This window comes from Lolium rigidum, chromosome 4 (genome assembly GCF_022539505.1).
Source record: "Lolium rigidum isolate FL_2022 chromosome 4, APGP_CSIRO_Lrig_0.1, whole genome shotgun sequence".
NCBI classification, from domain to species: Eukaryota; Viridiplantae; Streptophyta; class Magnoliopsida; order Poales; family Poaceae; genus Lolium; species Lolium rigidum.
Window position 1 is genome coordinate 93,945,383 of NC_061511.1, and position 16,008 is coordinate 93,961,390.

General features: G+C 44.4%; 1 protein-coding gene across 2 annotated transcripts in view; it reads left to right on the forward strand.

Moving 5' to 3' along the window:
* LOC124649696 (mediator of RNA polymerase II transcription subunit 33A-like) overlaps nt 1–10,832 on the forward strand; it is a 12,821-nt gene extending 1,989 nt beyond the window's left edge. Inside the window, exons 3-12 of one of the 2 annotated variants that reach the window (XM_047189283.1) lie at nt 1,675–2,028; nt 2,674–2,984; nt 3,090–3,181; nt 3,272–3,590; nt 3,691–3,886; nt 3,997–4,111; nt 4,238–4,396; nt 4,578–5,238; nt 7,202–7,411; nt 9,359–10,832. In XM_047189283.1, coding sequence (XP_047045239.1) covers nt 1,675–2,028; nt 2,674–2,984; nt 3,090–3,181; nt 3,272–3,590; nt 3,691–3,886; nt 3,997–4,111; nt 4,238–4,396; nt 4,578–5,238; nt 7,202–7,411; nt 9,359–10,449 — 3,508 coding nt within the window. In that variant the 3' untranslated portion in view covers nt 10,450–10,832. Of the gene's footprint in view, nt 1–1,674; nt 2,029–2,669; nt 2,985–3,089; nt 3,182–3,271; nt 3,591–3,690; nt 3,887–3,996; nt 4,112–4,237; nt 4,397–4,577; nt 5,239–7,201; nt 7,412–9,358 lie in introns of those variants that run through there. The other variant, XM_047189284.1, reaches the window with a different exon arrangement.
* Nucleotides 10,833–16,008: the final 5,176 nt, after the last annotated feature.

The following is a 16,008-nucleotide window of genomic DNA, read 5'->3' on the forward strand; positions in this document are numbered from 1 at the left end:
ATACTTTCGCTCATTCTCGATAATCATATTGTGTAAGCATACACAACAGTTCATCATCTTCCACATCTGATCTTTTGACCAAGTCAAAGCGGGGAACAGGACTACATCAAATCTCTGCTGGAGGACACCAAATGCACGTTCGACGTCCTTTCGGCAACCTTCTTGTTCCTTGACAAACTCCAGCTCCTTCGGGAGGACGGGGCTTGAGATAGTCTTCACAAATGTTGCCCACTTTGGACAGATACCGTCTGCAAGATAGTATCCCTTGTTGTACTGCCGGCCATTGATCACAAAGTTAACCGGGGGAGCATGACCCTCAACAAGCTTGGAGAAGATCGGCGAGCACTGAAAGATGTTGATGTCGTTGTTTGATCCCGGCATACCAAAGGAGTGCCAAATCCAGGGATCATGGGTAGCCACTGCCTCAAGTATCACAGTGCAGCCTTTTTTGTGACCCTTGTACGTTCCCTGCCAGGCAAACGGACGGACAGTTCTTCCATTTCCAACAATGCTACCAAGCATCCCTGGAAATCCTCGAGCTTCATTGACAGCGAGAATCTTAGCAGTGTCTTTGACAGTGGGTGATCTCAAGTAGATGTCCCCGAACACGGCTATCACCGCCCTGCAGAACCGGTAGAAACAATCAAGGGTGGTGGACTCCGCCATCCGAAGATAGTCATCGGCAGAATCACCAGGAGCTCCATATGCCAGCATCCGCATAGCAACCGTGCACTTTTGGAGGGCGGAAAACCCTGCCATCCCGGTGCAATCCAACTTGCATCTGAAATAGGAGTCGTACTCTCGAAGGGCATACACAATTCTCAGCAAGAGCTTCCGGCTCATCCTGAAACGGCGCCTAAAAACAACCTCACCGTGCAATGGGTCGTCGGCGAAGTAGTCGGCATAGAGCATGCAATAGCCCTCCATTCGCTGCCTCGACTTGCACTTCCGGCGACCTGGTGCCGACCCACCAAGGCGATCGATGGCAGACTCGGCGTACAAGCTGGACAGGCAAGCTAGGGTCAGCATGTGCTCCTCGTCTTGGGCGGCGGCTGCCATTTCTTCTTCAAAAAGCTCGGCGAACATCTGCTCCTCCTCCTCCTCGTCGGAGTCCATGTTCGGCCAGGCAATTGGACGAACACATGCCGGGCGTGTCGACGAGGCGCGACGCGAGGGAGTTGCCCGACGGCGGAATATAGGCAGAGGGCACGACGGGCGGCGGAATATAGGCTGCTGGGTGGAGGGACGGCGGAGTTCAGGCAACCGGCCGGCGGATTGGCAAGGGGTGGTGCCGACGGCGACAGAGCAACGAGAGGGGAGGGGGGATTTGCGTCGACAAAGTGGTGGGTTCGTGTGTTCTCTCGCCGACAGAGCGGGCCCGTCCCCGCTTTTCTCTCGTCCGGAGTCCCCGAGCGCACCCCGGGGGGCCGGGGATGGCCTGGGCTCTCCGGATGGATTAAAGGCCAAATCCGGGGAAAACAAGGAGCCGGGGGCGCGGCTGGGCCGAATAACGCCGTCCGGATGTAAAAAATGGCTGCCGGGGACCTCGTCGGGGAGACGGCTGGAGATGCTCTAAAAGCTTATTTTAGTTGTTTTATGTAGTTATTAATTTTTTTAGATAGGCGCATAATGTTCTAAAATACTGCTAACTATTATTCGTCATTGGTGATGCAGGATAGCCAAATCTACTGATGATGCTATGCAGCTTTCAGATAGATATGGATTTCAGCAAATGGATTTTGGACATACTGTTATTCTTTTTGTTTTGAGTATTATCAACATATTGACTGATTCTATTTTGGAAGATTCGGGCTTTCCAAGTATCTATAATAAGGAGCATGAAAATATGCATGCGATTGAAGTGAACAAGCACAGGGCTTTAGATGGCAAGGGGAGTCTGCCTGACAAAAGAGATGGGCAGCGTGAATACCTAAGGCGAAACAATACACTTATGGCTCTAGAAGTTGTCGAGAAGATCACTGCTAACAAAAATGCCCAAGTTTTTCTTCGGCTTGTCTATCTTAACACGTATGCTTATCTTTTTTTATTGTCTTGTAGATTCTACTGAGTAGAAGCCTGTATAAGTCCAACTGCAAACTCCCTACCTAAAATTTCTATTTCACATATTCATATTGATTCATTTATGTTTTAATTAGAATTTGTGGACCCGATGTCTAAACAACCCTTGGGATAGCATTTGATGTTCTTTTATCATGACATTAGATACTTTATATGCCAAATCCTTTTTATGAAGTTGACCAAATCTTGTAAATTGTGCTACATCGTTTTCATATCCATTAAGTTTCAGCTAGCCTGATGTCAGTACTAAAGCTGCTGCTTCTTTCACATACTTTTTTTTTCAAATAAGAAATGGTTTTATTGTCATCACATAGCAATTGCTTCATCAGAAATGAAAATCTATACTATGTTTCTAAAGTTTTCGAATGTAAAAATGTATTATTAGCTTGTGACGCATAGTTTCTTTTAATTTTGACAAAGGAAAATAGTATTTTCTAATTCACTTGTAATATTTTTGCAAGGTATCATTTTGAAGGTTTCAAATTGTTTGGAACACATTGTCCCCTGTTGCTGAATTCATATATAAATTGTTTCATGTATTTGCATTTTATGCTGATGGAAAACATTGTTTCATTGTTGGATGTGCTAAGGTAGACCTGAAAACTTCAAAAGTTTGCTTCAGAGACTTCAGCTTACAGGTGCCCTTAAGCCAAACAATGTTGCATCTGGAAATACTCTGCTGGATAACTTGATGACACATATACAGAAGGTTAGAAGCACAGGATATCAATTAGGCAGGAGTAGACTATTGAGAGTTCTTATTGGTACACAGCCCTCCAGCTCAGCTGCATGCAATATGTTTGGAACTGGAAAGGGCTCTTGTTGGATTCCTTTTGACCTATTTATGGAGAACGTGATGGATGGTAAATATCTGCATGCCATATCCTCGATCGAAGCTCTGACAGGTGCTTGAATATCTGCACTTAATAACATTGATAATCTGTTCTTGCATTTATGTCTATAGAACCATCATACAACCTTTCCTAGACTTGCAATATTTGGTTGTGCAGAACTGGCCAAGATGCTCAAAGCACTTAATCGGGCAACCTGGCAAGAGACCTTTCAAGCTCTATGGGTTTCAGCTTTGCGGCTTGTACAGAGAGTTGAGATAACTTTGATTTACATATTTTACTTTAAAAAAATAGAAGGCTAGTGCATTTTCTTTAATACAAAATTTTCATATGCTTACTAGGACCCAGGTACTCTGGAAGGACCATTTCCTCATCTTGATTCTCGTCTATGCATGTTGTTAGCTATTGTTCCTTTGGCTATTGCTCCCATTTTGAAGGAAGATGCTGACTGTCTTGAACGGGGAGTGGCCTGCGCTAGAAGAGAAGAATTAGTGTCTTCTCTTCATGTTCTGGGGCAATTTTTTGGTCTTCTTTCAACCCCTCCGGCAGCTTTACATGCAGCAAACAGTGCAGCCACGAAAGCAGCGGTTGCTGTATATAGTTTGGAAGCTGGGAGTGAGAACATTCACAGTTTGAGAGATAGTTTCTCTATTAAAGCAGGTTATTGTAACATATATTTCTACATTTAGTATCATTTTCTTATGCAGTTTCTTCGTAGTAAACATTGAAACTGATCTCGTAATTATGCTCCAAATTGCAGTGGGAAATATGCAACATCTTATTGTGGAAGCCTGTGTAGCTAGAAATTTAGTTGATACATCGGTTTATTTCTTTCCCGGCTATGTTGTTCCCATTAAAGACTTCTCTCCTGTCCATCAATCTCCTTGGCGAGCTTTGATGGAAGGGTCTCCACTTATGGGCCTCAAGGATGTCCTTATTGTTATACCTGCTTCGAGGTGACAAATCATAGCTCTCTATTACTTTAAATACAATTTAGCATGTATATTTTGGATTATGCTCGTTCACTAGCATGACTGATGGTAATATTGCTGTTCTGTTATCTTAGTTTGTCAGAATTGGAGAAACTGCATTCTTTTGCAGTAAGTGGGTCACAAGAGGAAAAGTTGGCAGCTTCTAAGATTCTATGTGGTGCATCCTTTCTTCGTGGGTGGAACATTCAGGTATGATTCTATTCTAAATGAATATATTGCAGCAGCCAGAAAGACTGTACCTTGTTCAGTTTGAAAAAAGATGTATCCTATATACTACTCTTACATCTATTCACTGTGCCACCATTTGCTCACTAGGAACATGTTGTCCGAATGGTGCTTAAGCTGCTGTCAACATTGATTTCCCTAGATTCTGGATCGGATAGCTACTATACTCATCACATGCCTATGCTACATGCTCTCTTATGTGGGATTTCTTCCCTTGACACTGTTCATATCCTCTCAATGTATGGCTTGGTAAGAGTTCTCATGACGCTGATGGCCTCTGTTCAGTTTGAGAATTATGTTTAACATTAAGAGCGATTTTTGATATACTGGATTGCGTCTGATGTATACATGTGTGCAATTTGTGGACACAGTTTTTTATAGACAGGCACAGATACCAAACACCTTTGACCTAAGAACATTTTGATTTCAGGTACCGGAATTAGCTGCTATTTTGATGCCTATATGTGAAATATTCGGATCCTTACCTGAATCTGATCATAAGAGTTGTAGTTTCGAAGATGTTTCTGTGTACTCAGTATTCTCAAGTGCTTTCCTGTCCCTTCTTCGCTTGTGGAAATTTCATAGGCCCCCTATCGAGAATGCTCTATCTAGATATGGAGTCTCTGTTTGGGAGCTCAATTTAGAGTACCTCTTGCTCTTACGTAATAGTCGTCTTGCTTTGGAAAATTTATCTATTGGTTGTATGGCGAGCATGCTTCAGTTTGATCCATTATTTCAAAAACCGGTGTATATTGATTCGTTTCCAAAGCTAAGGGCTTGGTATTCCCAGAATCAGGCTTGCATAGCCTCTACTATTTCTAGTGCTTACGAGAGGAAAAGCATCCCCCAACTTGCAAACAAGATACTGAGAATTGTATGCCGTAAAATGACAAAAGTTGACAACCTGTCTGTCAGTCCACAAGCAACGTCAAATTCAAGTATGAGTGGCTCGCCTGTCGGTATACAAGAAGATGGCTGCGAAGGCCCGCCTGTTACTGCATGGGAAATTCTGGAAGCTGTTCCTTTTGTACTTGAGACTGTCTTAACTGCATGTGCACATGGGGGGCTTTCTTCTCGTGATTTGATTACAGGTTATATTCGTTCTATTATTACAAGTATCCAGCTTATATCTAATGATAAGTTTATTTCCAGATTTTTTTTCCTTTAAATACTGTTCAGTGTGCCAATAACTTTTTACTAATCTGGACAGCTTATAAATGCCTCCAAATTGGAGAATTAACTCTTCTGTCCCTATATAGTCCCACATATTTGCCTTGGTAGAAACTTGAATGAATTTCATAAGAAAATAAAAATAGAATCTTGTCTTTTTCTTTTCTTTTAATCTCGGCATTTCAACTTGGCAGACTAGTCATTGCATTAGTCCCATAATTTAAATTTAAATTACTCATATATCCTCAAGACCTATTATTAGTGTAAATTAAATTTTAAAATACAATGCTATGAATATTCATGTAAAATCCTGAATTCTGGATTATCAAACAATAAACACATATAGGTTGGCATTAAGCTTTTCTCTTTGTGTGTCCACACAGGAAACCATTTTAGTTAGTTGATACTCTCGTATGATCGTTTGACTAGTACATAGTTCTAAGATAGAATATAAAGATTCTGAAATTTGTATTGATCTTGACTACACTTAAACTTTGGATAAGGGGATGACATAATCTCCTGATGGTGGTCTTGCAATGTAAGGTGGTATTGTAAGCTGGTTTTGTCACGCTAGAGCATACTAAAGTATGTTTGGATGATTAGTCACTTAGTCATAAAGAACAAAATCTTGGTTGGATGAGAGAAGAAAAGTTGCAGAGTGTGATGTTATAGATCTTATTTTTTATTTGTTCAGCTATGCCTAGCTGGGTGATGTGTATAGAATATTTCGCAATCATGGCAAAACTTGGCCATCTGAACAGTCTATGTGGCAAAACTACCTTTGTAACCAGGACTTGTGGGTTAAGTGCCTCCAATTCCAAAAGTTCAGTGGCTAAGATGTATGGTTCTATAGTTCAGGGGGTTAAGTAGGATTTGCTCACCAGGTGTAGGGGTTATATGGACCTTTAATATTTTTAAATGGTTGTTGATTTATATTATGCTTTTGTAGAAGTATAATTCATTTCCCCAGGTTTTTTTTTGAGGATGTACGCATACATTACTTGTAATCATAAACATAAGAATACAGAGTTGGTACACATACAAGCAACAGAACACAAGGAGGATACAAACGCCCATAGGCAAACTGCCATCTCGGCAACTACCAAGCACATACGTCCTTCGCCGTCACCGGAGAAGAAGAGCACCAGCAGTTGTTCCATTCTTTGACGCTGAAGAAACCCCTAGCCATAAGGCGTTAACGAGCCGCGATAGCCACTAGCCCCGTAAGACTAGATCTAGCCCAATAAGGAACATCGGCCGGAGGAGCCCTCCTAGCCTCTTCAATGGTGGATCCGGTGCCAGCGCCACCCCGCCCTTCAGACGGACGGATCCCCCACCGTCTTCCGCAAACACGCAACAGTCAAGACCGCCGCACTCCAAGAGCAGCCCATGCCAGCCACCATGTCACGATGCAGCGTCAGATCGAAGCCACTCCAACAGCTTGGACTCCACAAGCCTCTCGTGGGCACCAGCAACACCTCCGGCGAGCAGGGGCATGGACTGGGAGACCATTATTCCTAAAAACATCATCAGCATTTGCCCCACCATGATGCTGAGAGATGAACCTCGAAAACCTAGGACTAAAACACACAGGAACGAGGACCAGACCTCCCCTCCCCCTCGCGACGCCATGACGGCAATCAGAAGGGAAGGGGAGTGATGGAAAACGCCGGCGCGCAACTGGAACATGAACCTCCAGGAGCGGTTGTTTCTTGAAACACGCTGTTCCCGTGTTGGGGAGAGTTGTTGTGGTGTTTCTCATTTCCCCAGTTTCAGTTATCTGCAAACGATATTTGTTGATAAATTAAAAACTGCAAAAGGTTATTATTTATTAAACTTAATCCCTGCATATTTGCTATCACATACCATCGCTGATGATTGCAGGTCTGAGAGATCTTGTGGATTTCTTGCCTGCTTCAATTGCTGCTATTGTCAGCTTCTTTTCAGCAGAAATTACCCGTGGCCTATGGAAGCCAGTTATGTTGAACGGTACTGACTGGCCAAGTCCAGCGGCAACTCTTATGGAAGTTGAGTCTGACATAAAGGAAGTTCTTGCATCGGCTGGTGTTCATATCAACATCTCTCCACAGCCACGTATGCTCTCTATCTATCTCTTATGCAGATGGCTCTGTTCTGTTTGCTACATACAGACTACTTTGTTTCAGTTTTTTCACCTCTGATGTCTATTGACCTTTTGCATATAAAACTTGTTAGATACTCCCAACCAACTATCCCAAAAGATTGATCTGATAGCAAGTGGAGATATAATATACTCCCTCTCCTGAATTAGATGTCACAGAATTTTTTAGATTTTTAAATGTAAACAAACATATGATTCTTAAATGATACGTATTAAATTTTACGTGGACTTTTCTAGGAAATGCACATTGGAGACCCATGTACTCATAGGTTTATGCCTAATCGTGGCTGTGCTTTCGTACAAATACACAGTACAACACTTGTAACAAAGGATTAGGTGATATTAGATCTAACCCTCCCGTCCTCCTCCCGAGCCGCCCCCGCGTGGCGGCCGGGGGGAACTCTACCCCGCCGTCGCCGTCGCTGCCTCCCCCCTCTCCCCCTCCCCTCCCTCGCTGCCGCCAGGGGGCGCGGTCTGGCAAAGGCCGGCCAGCGGCGGCGGGGATTCTTCGTCATCTCGCGCGAGGAGGTCGGGCGTGGGTCGTCTTCCTCGGGCCGGAGCGCGGCCCTTTCGTCGGGGACCTCGATGGCGGCGCCTGGCCTTGGCTCGGTGACGGCATGATGGATGATGAGGTGGAGGAGTGCCCCAGCGGCGGAGGGAGGGGTGGGGGCAGGCTGCAAGGGGAAACCTTAGGTCCCCTTCTCCTCGCCTCTCGGTGGACGGCGGTGGAGGGCTGGCTTTCGGCTGCGGCGGTGCCCAGGCATGTGCGGTGTCTTCAGACTGCGCGATTTGATTGGTGTCTCCGGCGGCAACCATGGCCAATCTGGGATGGTCGCCGGCGTGGGGGCCCGATCTGAATAAAAGCGGCAGTCCTAGGGTCTCTCTTGGGCGAAGATGAAGACCTGCCGGAGGCCTGCCCTTCATGATCTGGCCGGAGTGTTGAGTTCCGGAAGGCGCCGCCGGCGAATGTAACAGTGCTTCTATTGCCTGGAGTTTGCTGGATCGGTGGTATTCGGTCGTGCGCGCCCATGCTTTTATTCCGACCGTTTGGTTTTGGAGGGTGCTGCGCGAAGCTTTTTTCTGTGTTGACACCAAGTGACAGCTGATCCATGGTGAAGTCAGAAGAAGAGAATATCATGTAGGCCGGATTGGAGGACTAGCTAATGAAGGTTCAAGTCTTTGCGCTGTTGAGGGGCTTGCTTGGTGTTCCGGACTTTGCAATAGTGGTATGAAAGTGGGGGCGGCAGCACATGTGAAGTTCGGAGTCTTACCTTTCAGGGTGAAAACCCAAGGTCTGGCCTTAACTGGTTGTGCCTGGCAATGTCCTTGTTGAATGCATTGTTTTAAGAGCAGAGACTATCTGAGACTATCTTCAGGGTGAAAACCTAAGATCTTTGATCCGGCGACGACGGCGCTGGTGCACTGTTCCCTTCTTGGAGGCGTTGTTTTTGAAGAGTCTGAATTTCAGGTGTTGTCTTGGTGGTGGATGTATTACTGTTGCTAGGGCTGGGATACTGTAGCGGGACTTTTATTTCTTAGTTTTCTTTTTCTCCTTTTTTGGCTGTGTACATCGTAATGTTATTAGGACATTGCGTTGTTGCAGAGACTGGGTGTAATTGGTATCTTCTGATATTAATATATTCCCGTTATCGAAAAAAACAAAGGATTAGGTATATATATCAGTTATCTCACTATCCTCTTCAGTGCTGTACTTTTGCTCCTAAATGTCAAGTGAGCGGTATACCTTCAGGAGTAAGGCAGCAGCAATCATCTTAATTTAAGGCCTTTGATCATTAAAATTCATCTCTAATATAAATAACATTATTGGAGAACAACTGAAGCTCTTTGAACGTAACCCTCATATCATGGAATTGCTAATGATCAATGTATACCCCCTTCAGGACCGGTTATGCCAATGCTTCCATTACCAGTAGCAGCTCTTATCAGCTTATCTATAACGGTTACGATGGAGGAAATTAATCACCTGCAAGGAATCATTAGCCACGGAGTGGAAATTTCTGCTACATCAAGTTCATGGCCTAGCATGTCAGTTGTAGGGGCACTGTGGTCACAGAAAGTTCGACGGTGGCATGACTATATTATCCTCACATGTTCTGAATCCCCTTTTACCCGAGATAACAATGCAGTGGGTCAACTTATCAGGAGTTGCTTCTCATCTTTTCTTGGGCCATTGGTTAATGGACGGTCTTGCTTTCTAGCGAACAGAGGAGTCACTAGTCTGATGGGGCAGACTCCTGGTCAAAGAGGTTCCCGGCGTTCTTTGTCACCCGGATGCCTTTACATGCGATCTTGTGGGATGTTTATGGACAAAAACTTCGTATGTGAAGAGATCTTCAAGGTTGTCATGGAGAGAGCCCGTGCATTAGCAAATGAATGTGGTTGTGATAGAGCTTCTCGTCTGATGTCAGGTCGAATGCCACTGTCTTCTGCATCATCCTCAGTAGAGCAGATAGCATTACTTGCAGCAACTATGCTTTGTCATGCTGGTGGGGTGAAGTTGATCCATCTCCTGTACAGTCAGATTGTACCGACTTTGCTTCTTTCAGCAGGAGATACGAAACTGGGTTCTGCAGGGCCACTTTGCAGCATGTTTGAAGGATTTGCTTTGGCATTTGTTCTCATCTTGTCTGGGGCCAGCATCTGGGGAATTGGAGTAGACTCCCCAGATTACATCTCAGTGCACACAACAAAGAGGCGACAAGCTGTAGGTAGGCACTTGGAGTTTATGGCCAAGGTAATGGAGGGTAACATGGATCTTGGTTGTGGTCAGGCCACATGGAGGACATATGTTCTCTGTTTCGTGGGTTTGCTTGTCGACTTTGTGCCAACGTGGATCCCTGAAGTGCAGCTCGAGACGCTGCAGAAATTGGCCTCGGGGCTACAGAAATGGAACGAGCATGATCTTGCACTTTCTCTCCTGGAGCGAGGGGGCCCAAAGGCCGTAACTATAGTGGTTGAGTCCATGCTATGATATGCTGCTTCCTTCTCAACGCCTCAACTGGTACTGTAGTTTGCAACGCTCGGTTACCTGACATGCAGTCATTCATCGGGTGAACCTACCCTCTGTAGTCTGTAGGTTTGTTCATAGGCAGTCAATCAGATAAGTCTACACTACCGAAAAGATTCCCAGCAGCTCGTGATGCATTCAGAGTTACTGCCATTACTATAATTACAGGCCAGTTCTTCATCTGTATGCCTGTGTATATAGTTCATGGAATAATTGGAAGTCATAGTATAAAGATTGTATCTCCCCGTTTGTCTTGCTCGTCAATTTGTAAGCCCACTATATTCTTTCAGAACAGGGTGTGGTTCACGCTTTCACAGAAACACCTCGTCTTTCATAGCTGACACGATAGCACTCAGATACCTTATAGAATGGGTAAATATGGTGTCTCGAAAGAAAAGAGTGGGTAATACAGGAGCCCCGCAATAACAACATCCCCTCGAGAATCCATAGAATGTTTATGACTTTATTTTTTTTCGATAAGGGGCGCTTTATTACTTATAAGGTTTTAAGTAATACACCCAGCCTCTGCATAACTTTTTTCGATAAAGGGAATATATTAATATCAAGAAGATACCAATTATACCCAGCCTCTGCAACAACGCACCACCCTAATGGCACTACGGATGCACACAGCCAAAAACAAGAAAAGAAAACTAAGAAAGAAAAGTCCCGCTACAGTATCTCGGGCCTAACAACAGCAATACATCCACCGCCAAGACAACACCTGAATTACAGACTAGTCCCCGCTCTCAAAACAAATGCCTCCATCAAGGACATTGCCAGGCACAACCAATTAAGGTCAGACCTTGGGTTTTCACCCTGAATCTCTGCATAACTAGGATGCACATAGCCGTTTAAAAGGTCCACAAATCATCGACAAAAAGATACATAGAGTGAAATAAAGAAAAGGCCAACTACTATGACGCTCCGTTGCCTTCAATCCTCCGATTATGCAGCCACCCATGTTGGGAAATAAACTCGGTGGCCGTATTCTCCAATCGTGTAGACACCTCCATAAAGAGGTCGCGATCCGCCAAACGCTGAAGTGGCGACCATGAACGGAGCAAAGCCGTACACCGGTAGATTACCTGCATAAGAGAGGAAGATTTGTCATTAAAAACCTTGTCGTTTCTACATAGCCAAAGCGACCAAACAACCGCAATCGCTCCCACTCTGATAATTGTTTTGTATCTAGAATCCACCCCATTTAGCCAATTGCCAAAAATATTTGCAATGCTACGAGGGGGATATAAGGTAGAACATATCTGAATGATTGACCATATAGATCGGGCAACTCGACAGTTGAAGAAAAGGTGTTTTATTGTCTCATCTTCGTGACAGAACACACATTTCGTACAACCTTGCCAGCTTGCGCTTTACAAGGTTATCTTTAGTAAGAATCACACCTCGACGAAGATACCATGCAAAAACTTTAATTTTGAGTGGTATCTTCATCTTCCAAATGTATTTATTATTTAGTACCGGTTGTGAAGAGAGACATAATGATTTGTACATGGAATTGACCAAAAATATTCCATTTTTGGTGAGACTCCAACGGAATTCATCCATTCCCTGACCCAGCTGGACTGAACCTAACCGCTCAAGTAGTTCATTCCAAGCAACTAGTCGGGGGCCGATAAGGTCTCGCCTGAACGTCATAGAGGGGAGAGAAGATGCCATCACCTTCTGCAGGGTATCCCCTTTATAACGAACAATACTGTACAAAGCTGGATACTGTTCACGAAGAGTGGTTGTTCCCAACCAACGATCCTCCCAAAACCGTATCTCTGCCCCATTCTTGATGGAGAAAGAACCAAATGGGAAAAAGTGCTTTTTAGTTGCCATGATGCCAGCCCAAAAATGTGAATCTCCTGGTTTCCAAAAAACCTGAGAGATCGCCTTCGAGCAAACATACTTTTTCCGCAATAGTTGTTGCCATACACCATCCTCCGTTAACAACCTGGCCAGCCATTTACCAAGCAAAGCCATGTTCTTAACTTCAAGATCGTGAACACCAAGTCCACCTTGATCTTTCGGACGGCATACAACGCTCCATTTAGTTAACCGGTATTTTTTCTTCTCACTATCCCCTTGCCAAAAGAATCTTGATCGGAAATAATCCAATCTATGCAAGACTCCTTTTGGTATCCGGAAGAAAGAAATCATATACGGTACCATATTTGTGAGTACCGAATTAATGAGAACTAATCTTCCACCAAGGGATAGCAATTTGCCTTTCCAGCTAGAAAGACGTTTTTGAAGTCTTTCTTCAACAATTTTCCATTCAGCCAGCGTTAGTCTCCGATAATGTATCGGAATACCCACGTAGCTAATTGGAAAAGAACCAATCCCACAGCCAAATAATTCAGCATATAGGTTGGCCTCGTCGACGGCTGCACCGAAACAAAACAATTCACTTTTATGGAAATTAATCTTGAGACCGGACAAATGCTCAAAAGCTGAAAGAATTAATTTCAGGTTTCTTGCCTTTTCCAAGTCATGATCCATAAAAAGTATTGTGTCATCGACATACTGAAGTATGGACAGGCCTCCATCAACCAGATGGGGGACTACACCTTTAATTTGACCATCGATCTTAGCGCGCTCTATTATAATTGCAAGCATATCCACCACAATGTTAAATAACATTGGAGATAGGAGATCACCTTGCCTCAACCCTTTTTTGGTCTGGAAGTATTTACCAATGTCATCATTGACCTTAATGGCAACACTACCACCAAAAACAAAGTTATTAATAAGAGCACGCCATTCTTCAGAAAAATCTTTCATCCTGAGGGTTTGTTGAAGAAAGGACCATTTGACTTTATCATAGGCTTTTTCAAAGTCGATCTTGAGTATTACCCCATTCAATTTTTTACGGTGCATCTCATGAATTGTCTCATGTAAGGTGACCACCCCGTCTAGGATGTTTCTACCTTGCATAAAAGCAGTCTGAGAAGGACGCACCACTTTGTCTGCCACTGAGTTAAGTCGAATGGTAGCAACTTTTGTAAATTTTTTAAAACATACATTTAGAAGGCAAATAGGTCTGTATTGCTGGATCCTTTCCGCGTCCGAAACCTTTGGTAGAAGAATAATTTCACCAAAATTGATACGGAACAAATCCAGTTGGCCCTTATGTAATTCGGCAAACGGACCCACCGAGATCGGACTTGATGATGTCCCAAAATATCTGGTAGAACTCAGCCGGAAAACCATCCGGCCTCGGCGCCTTATTGTGTTCCATCTGAAAGACCGCAATTCTTATCTCCTCCTCGGAATAAGGGGAGGTAAGAATGTCGTTTTCTTCAATAGACACTTGAGGTATATCATCAATCCTGGATTCATCCATGGATATATCTGATTCCTCCGGGGCACCAAAGAGACCTTTATAGTAAGAAGTGATATGGGACTTTAATTGCTCATGACCTTCGATCCGGCCCTCATCTTGAATAAGAGAGTGAATGAGTTTCTTTCTATGTCGACCATTGGCCACACTATGAAAGTATCTCGTATTCGAGTCTCCTTCTAACAAGAACTGGGATTTAGATCTTTGATACCATTTGAGTTCCTCCTCACGAAGTAAGCTCGCCAACTTAGCATTGAATTGACTTTTAAGTTCAATCTCATGCTTCGTTAGTGGGCGTACCTCCGCAATTGCCTCTAATGCATCAATATCCGATGATAGAGAGAGTTTCTCTTGCTTAAGTCTGCCCGTCATTTGCCTAGCCCACCCTCCAAGGTATCTACGCAACGAGCGTAACTTATTATTCCACCTTTGGATCGGGGTGTGCCCAGCAATGGGTTTGTCCCAAATAAATTTTACCATATCCGAAAAGCCATCCCGATTCAGCCATCCAAGTTCAAATTTGAACGGACGTCTACGAGGTGGCAAAGGCTTTCCGGTAGATAACAAAATTGGGGCGTGATCCGACAAAGCTTCAATCCGAGGGAGAACCCGTATCGATACTAGAGGGAATTTAAATTCCCGAGTCCGAGTCCATCAATACACGGTCCAATTTCTCGTAAGTAGGCTCGGGGAGACTATTCGCCCAAGTGAATTGTCTCCCCCATATTAACCTCTCTCAAATCCAGACTCGTCAATGACAGCGTTGAATAAGAAAGGCCAATGGGTGTCAAATCTGCCTCTACTTTTCTCATGTGGATATCTGAGCAAGTTAAAATCCCCACCTATGATGATAGGGTGCGGATTATCCTTCGCTAGATTAACCAACTCCTGGAGAAAAGCAGGCTTATGAACATCTTGGGCAGCTCCATAGACAGACACCAAATTCCATATGAAGTTATCGGATTTATTCCGGATGTGGAGCTTAATATGAAAGTCACCTCCGGAATTATCCAAAATTTCCATAGTCGAAGTTCGGATCCCAACTAGTAAGCCACCAGAACGTCCCCGAGGCGGGCGGGAAACCCAAGCAAAGTCTTCCCCGCCTGAAAAGCGGTTTAGGAAACTTGTTGAGTAATTCCGTTTGCCCGTCTCGGAAATAGCAACAAAATCTAAAACATGTTCCCGAATGTTTTCCGCGATGTGTAAGTGTTTAGCCAAGTCTCTCAGACCTCTGCTATTCTTAAACATGCCATTCATTTGAAAACAATTGGAGATTTAGGTATCTTAGCCTTCTTATTAGGCCATGCTTTGCGCTTAATGGAGGAAAGTGTTGATTTACGCTCAGTCGCTTGTAATTCAATACAAGAGTCTAGAGCGGTATCATCTAGACCAACCTCCGATACCTCTCCAACTAGATGTGAAAGAAGCTGGCCGTCTGAGACGGCGTACGCTTCCTCATCATCCTCATCAGAAAAAGAGGTATCCGACTTACCCGAGAGCGTAGGAGTAAACTTGAGTCTATCAAACTCCATACGCCTCAGGGCATTAGCCGAAACAAAAATAGAACTAATAGAAGTACCCAACGAAAGCCCCACATTATGCAACTTAGAAGCCATAAGCGGCGTTGGGAAAGATAAAAAAGATTTTGAACTATTAACGGCCCCATCGATGCCAACCCCATGCTGATTGCTACGGCGAATGGAGGTGGCCGCGTTGACGCCTGTAGGCCGCGTCGTGGTGGAAGCCCTAGGGGGGGTAGCAGTCGTGGAAGACCCCCCCCCTAGCAGGCTCCACCGAAGGAAGCCCTGCACCGCCGCTAGCCACTTTATGTGCTCCTAAAATTTTATTGTTAAATTTTTACATGGTAGAAAAATTGTATCCGCACCGGCACTACCAACTTTAGAAGTTAAACACTTTATTCCCAAGATATATGTGTGGCTGCTGCAACTATTTACGGAAGTAATGAATATGTTTCCCCCCCCCCCCTTTTTTTTCTATGTCCCATCTTCTCTTCTTTCCGTTCCACCTTCATCTCATTACTGGCCTCCTGGTGCTCGCCCTCGGGTCGGATCACAACATCATGGAACGAGATTGGGTGACTTGGACTTGCCGTCTTGTGCTGGCACGGTGCACTGCGACCGTGTCAGAACTTCGGCTTACTGATATCCTCTCGA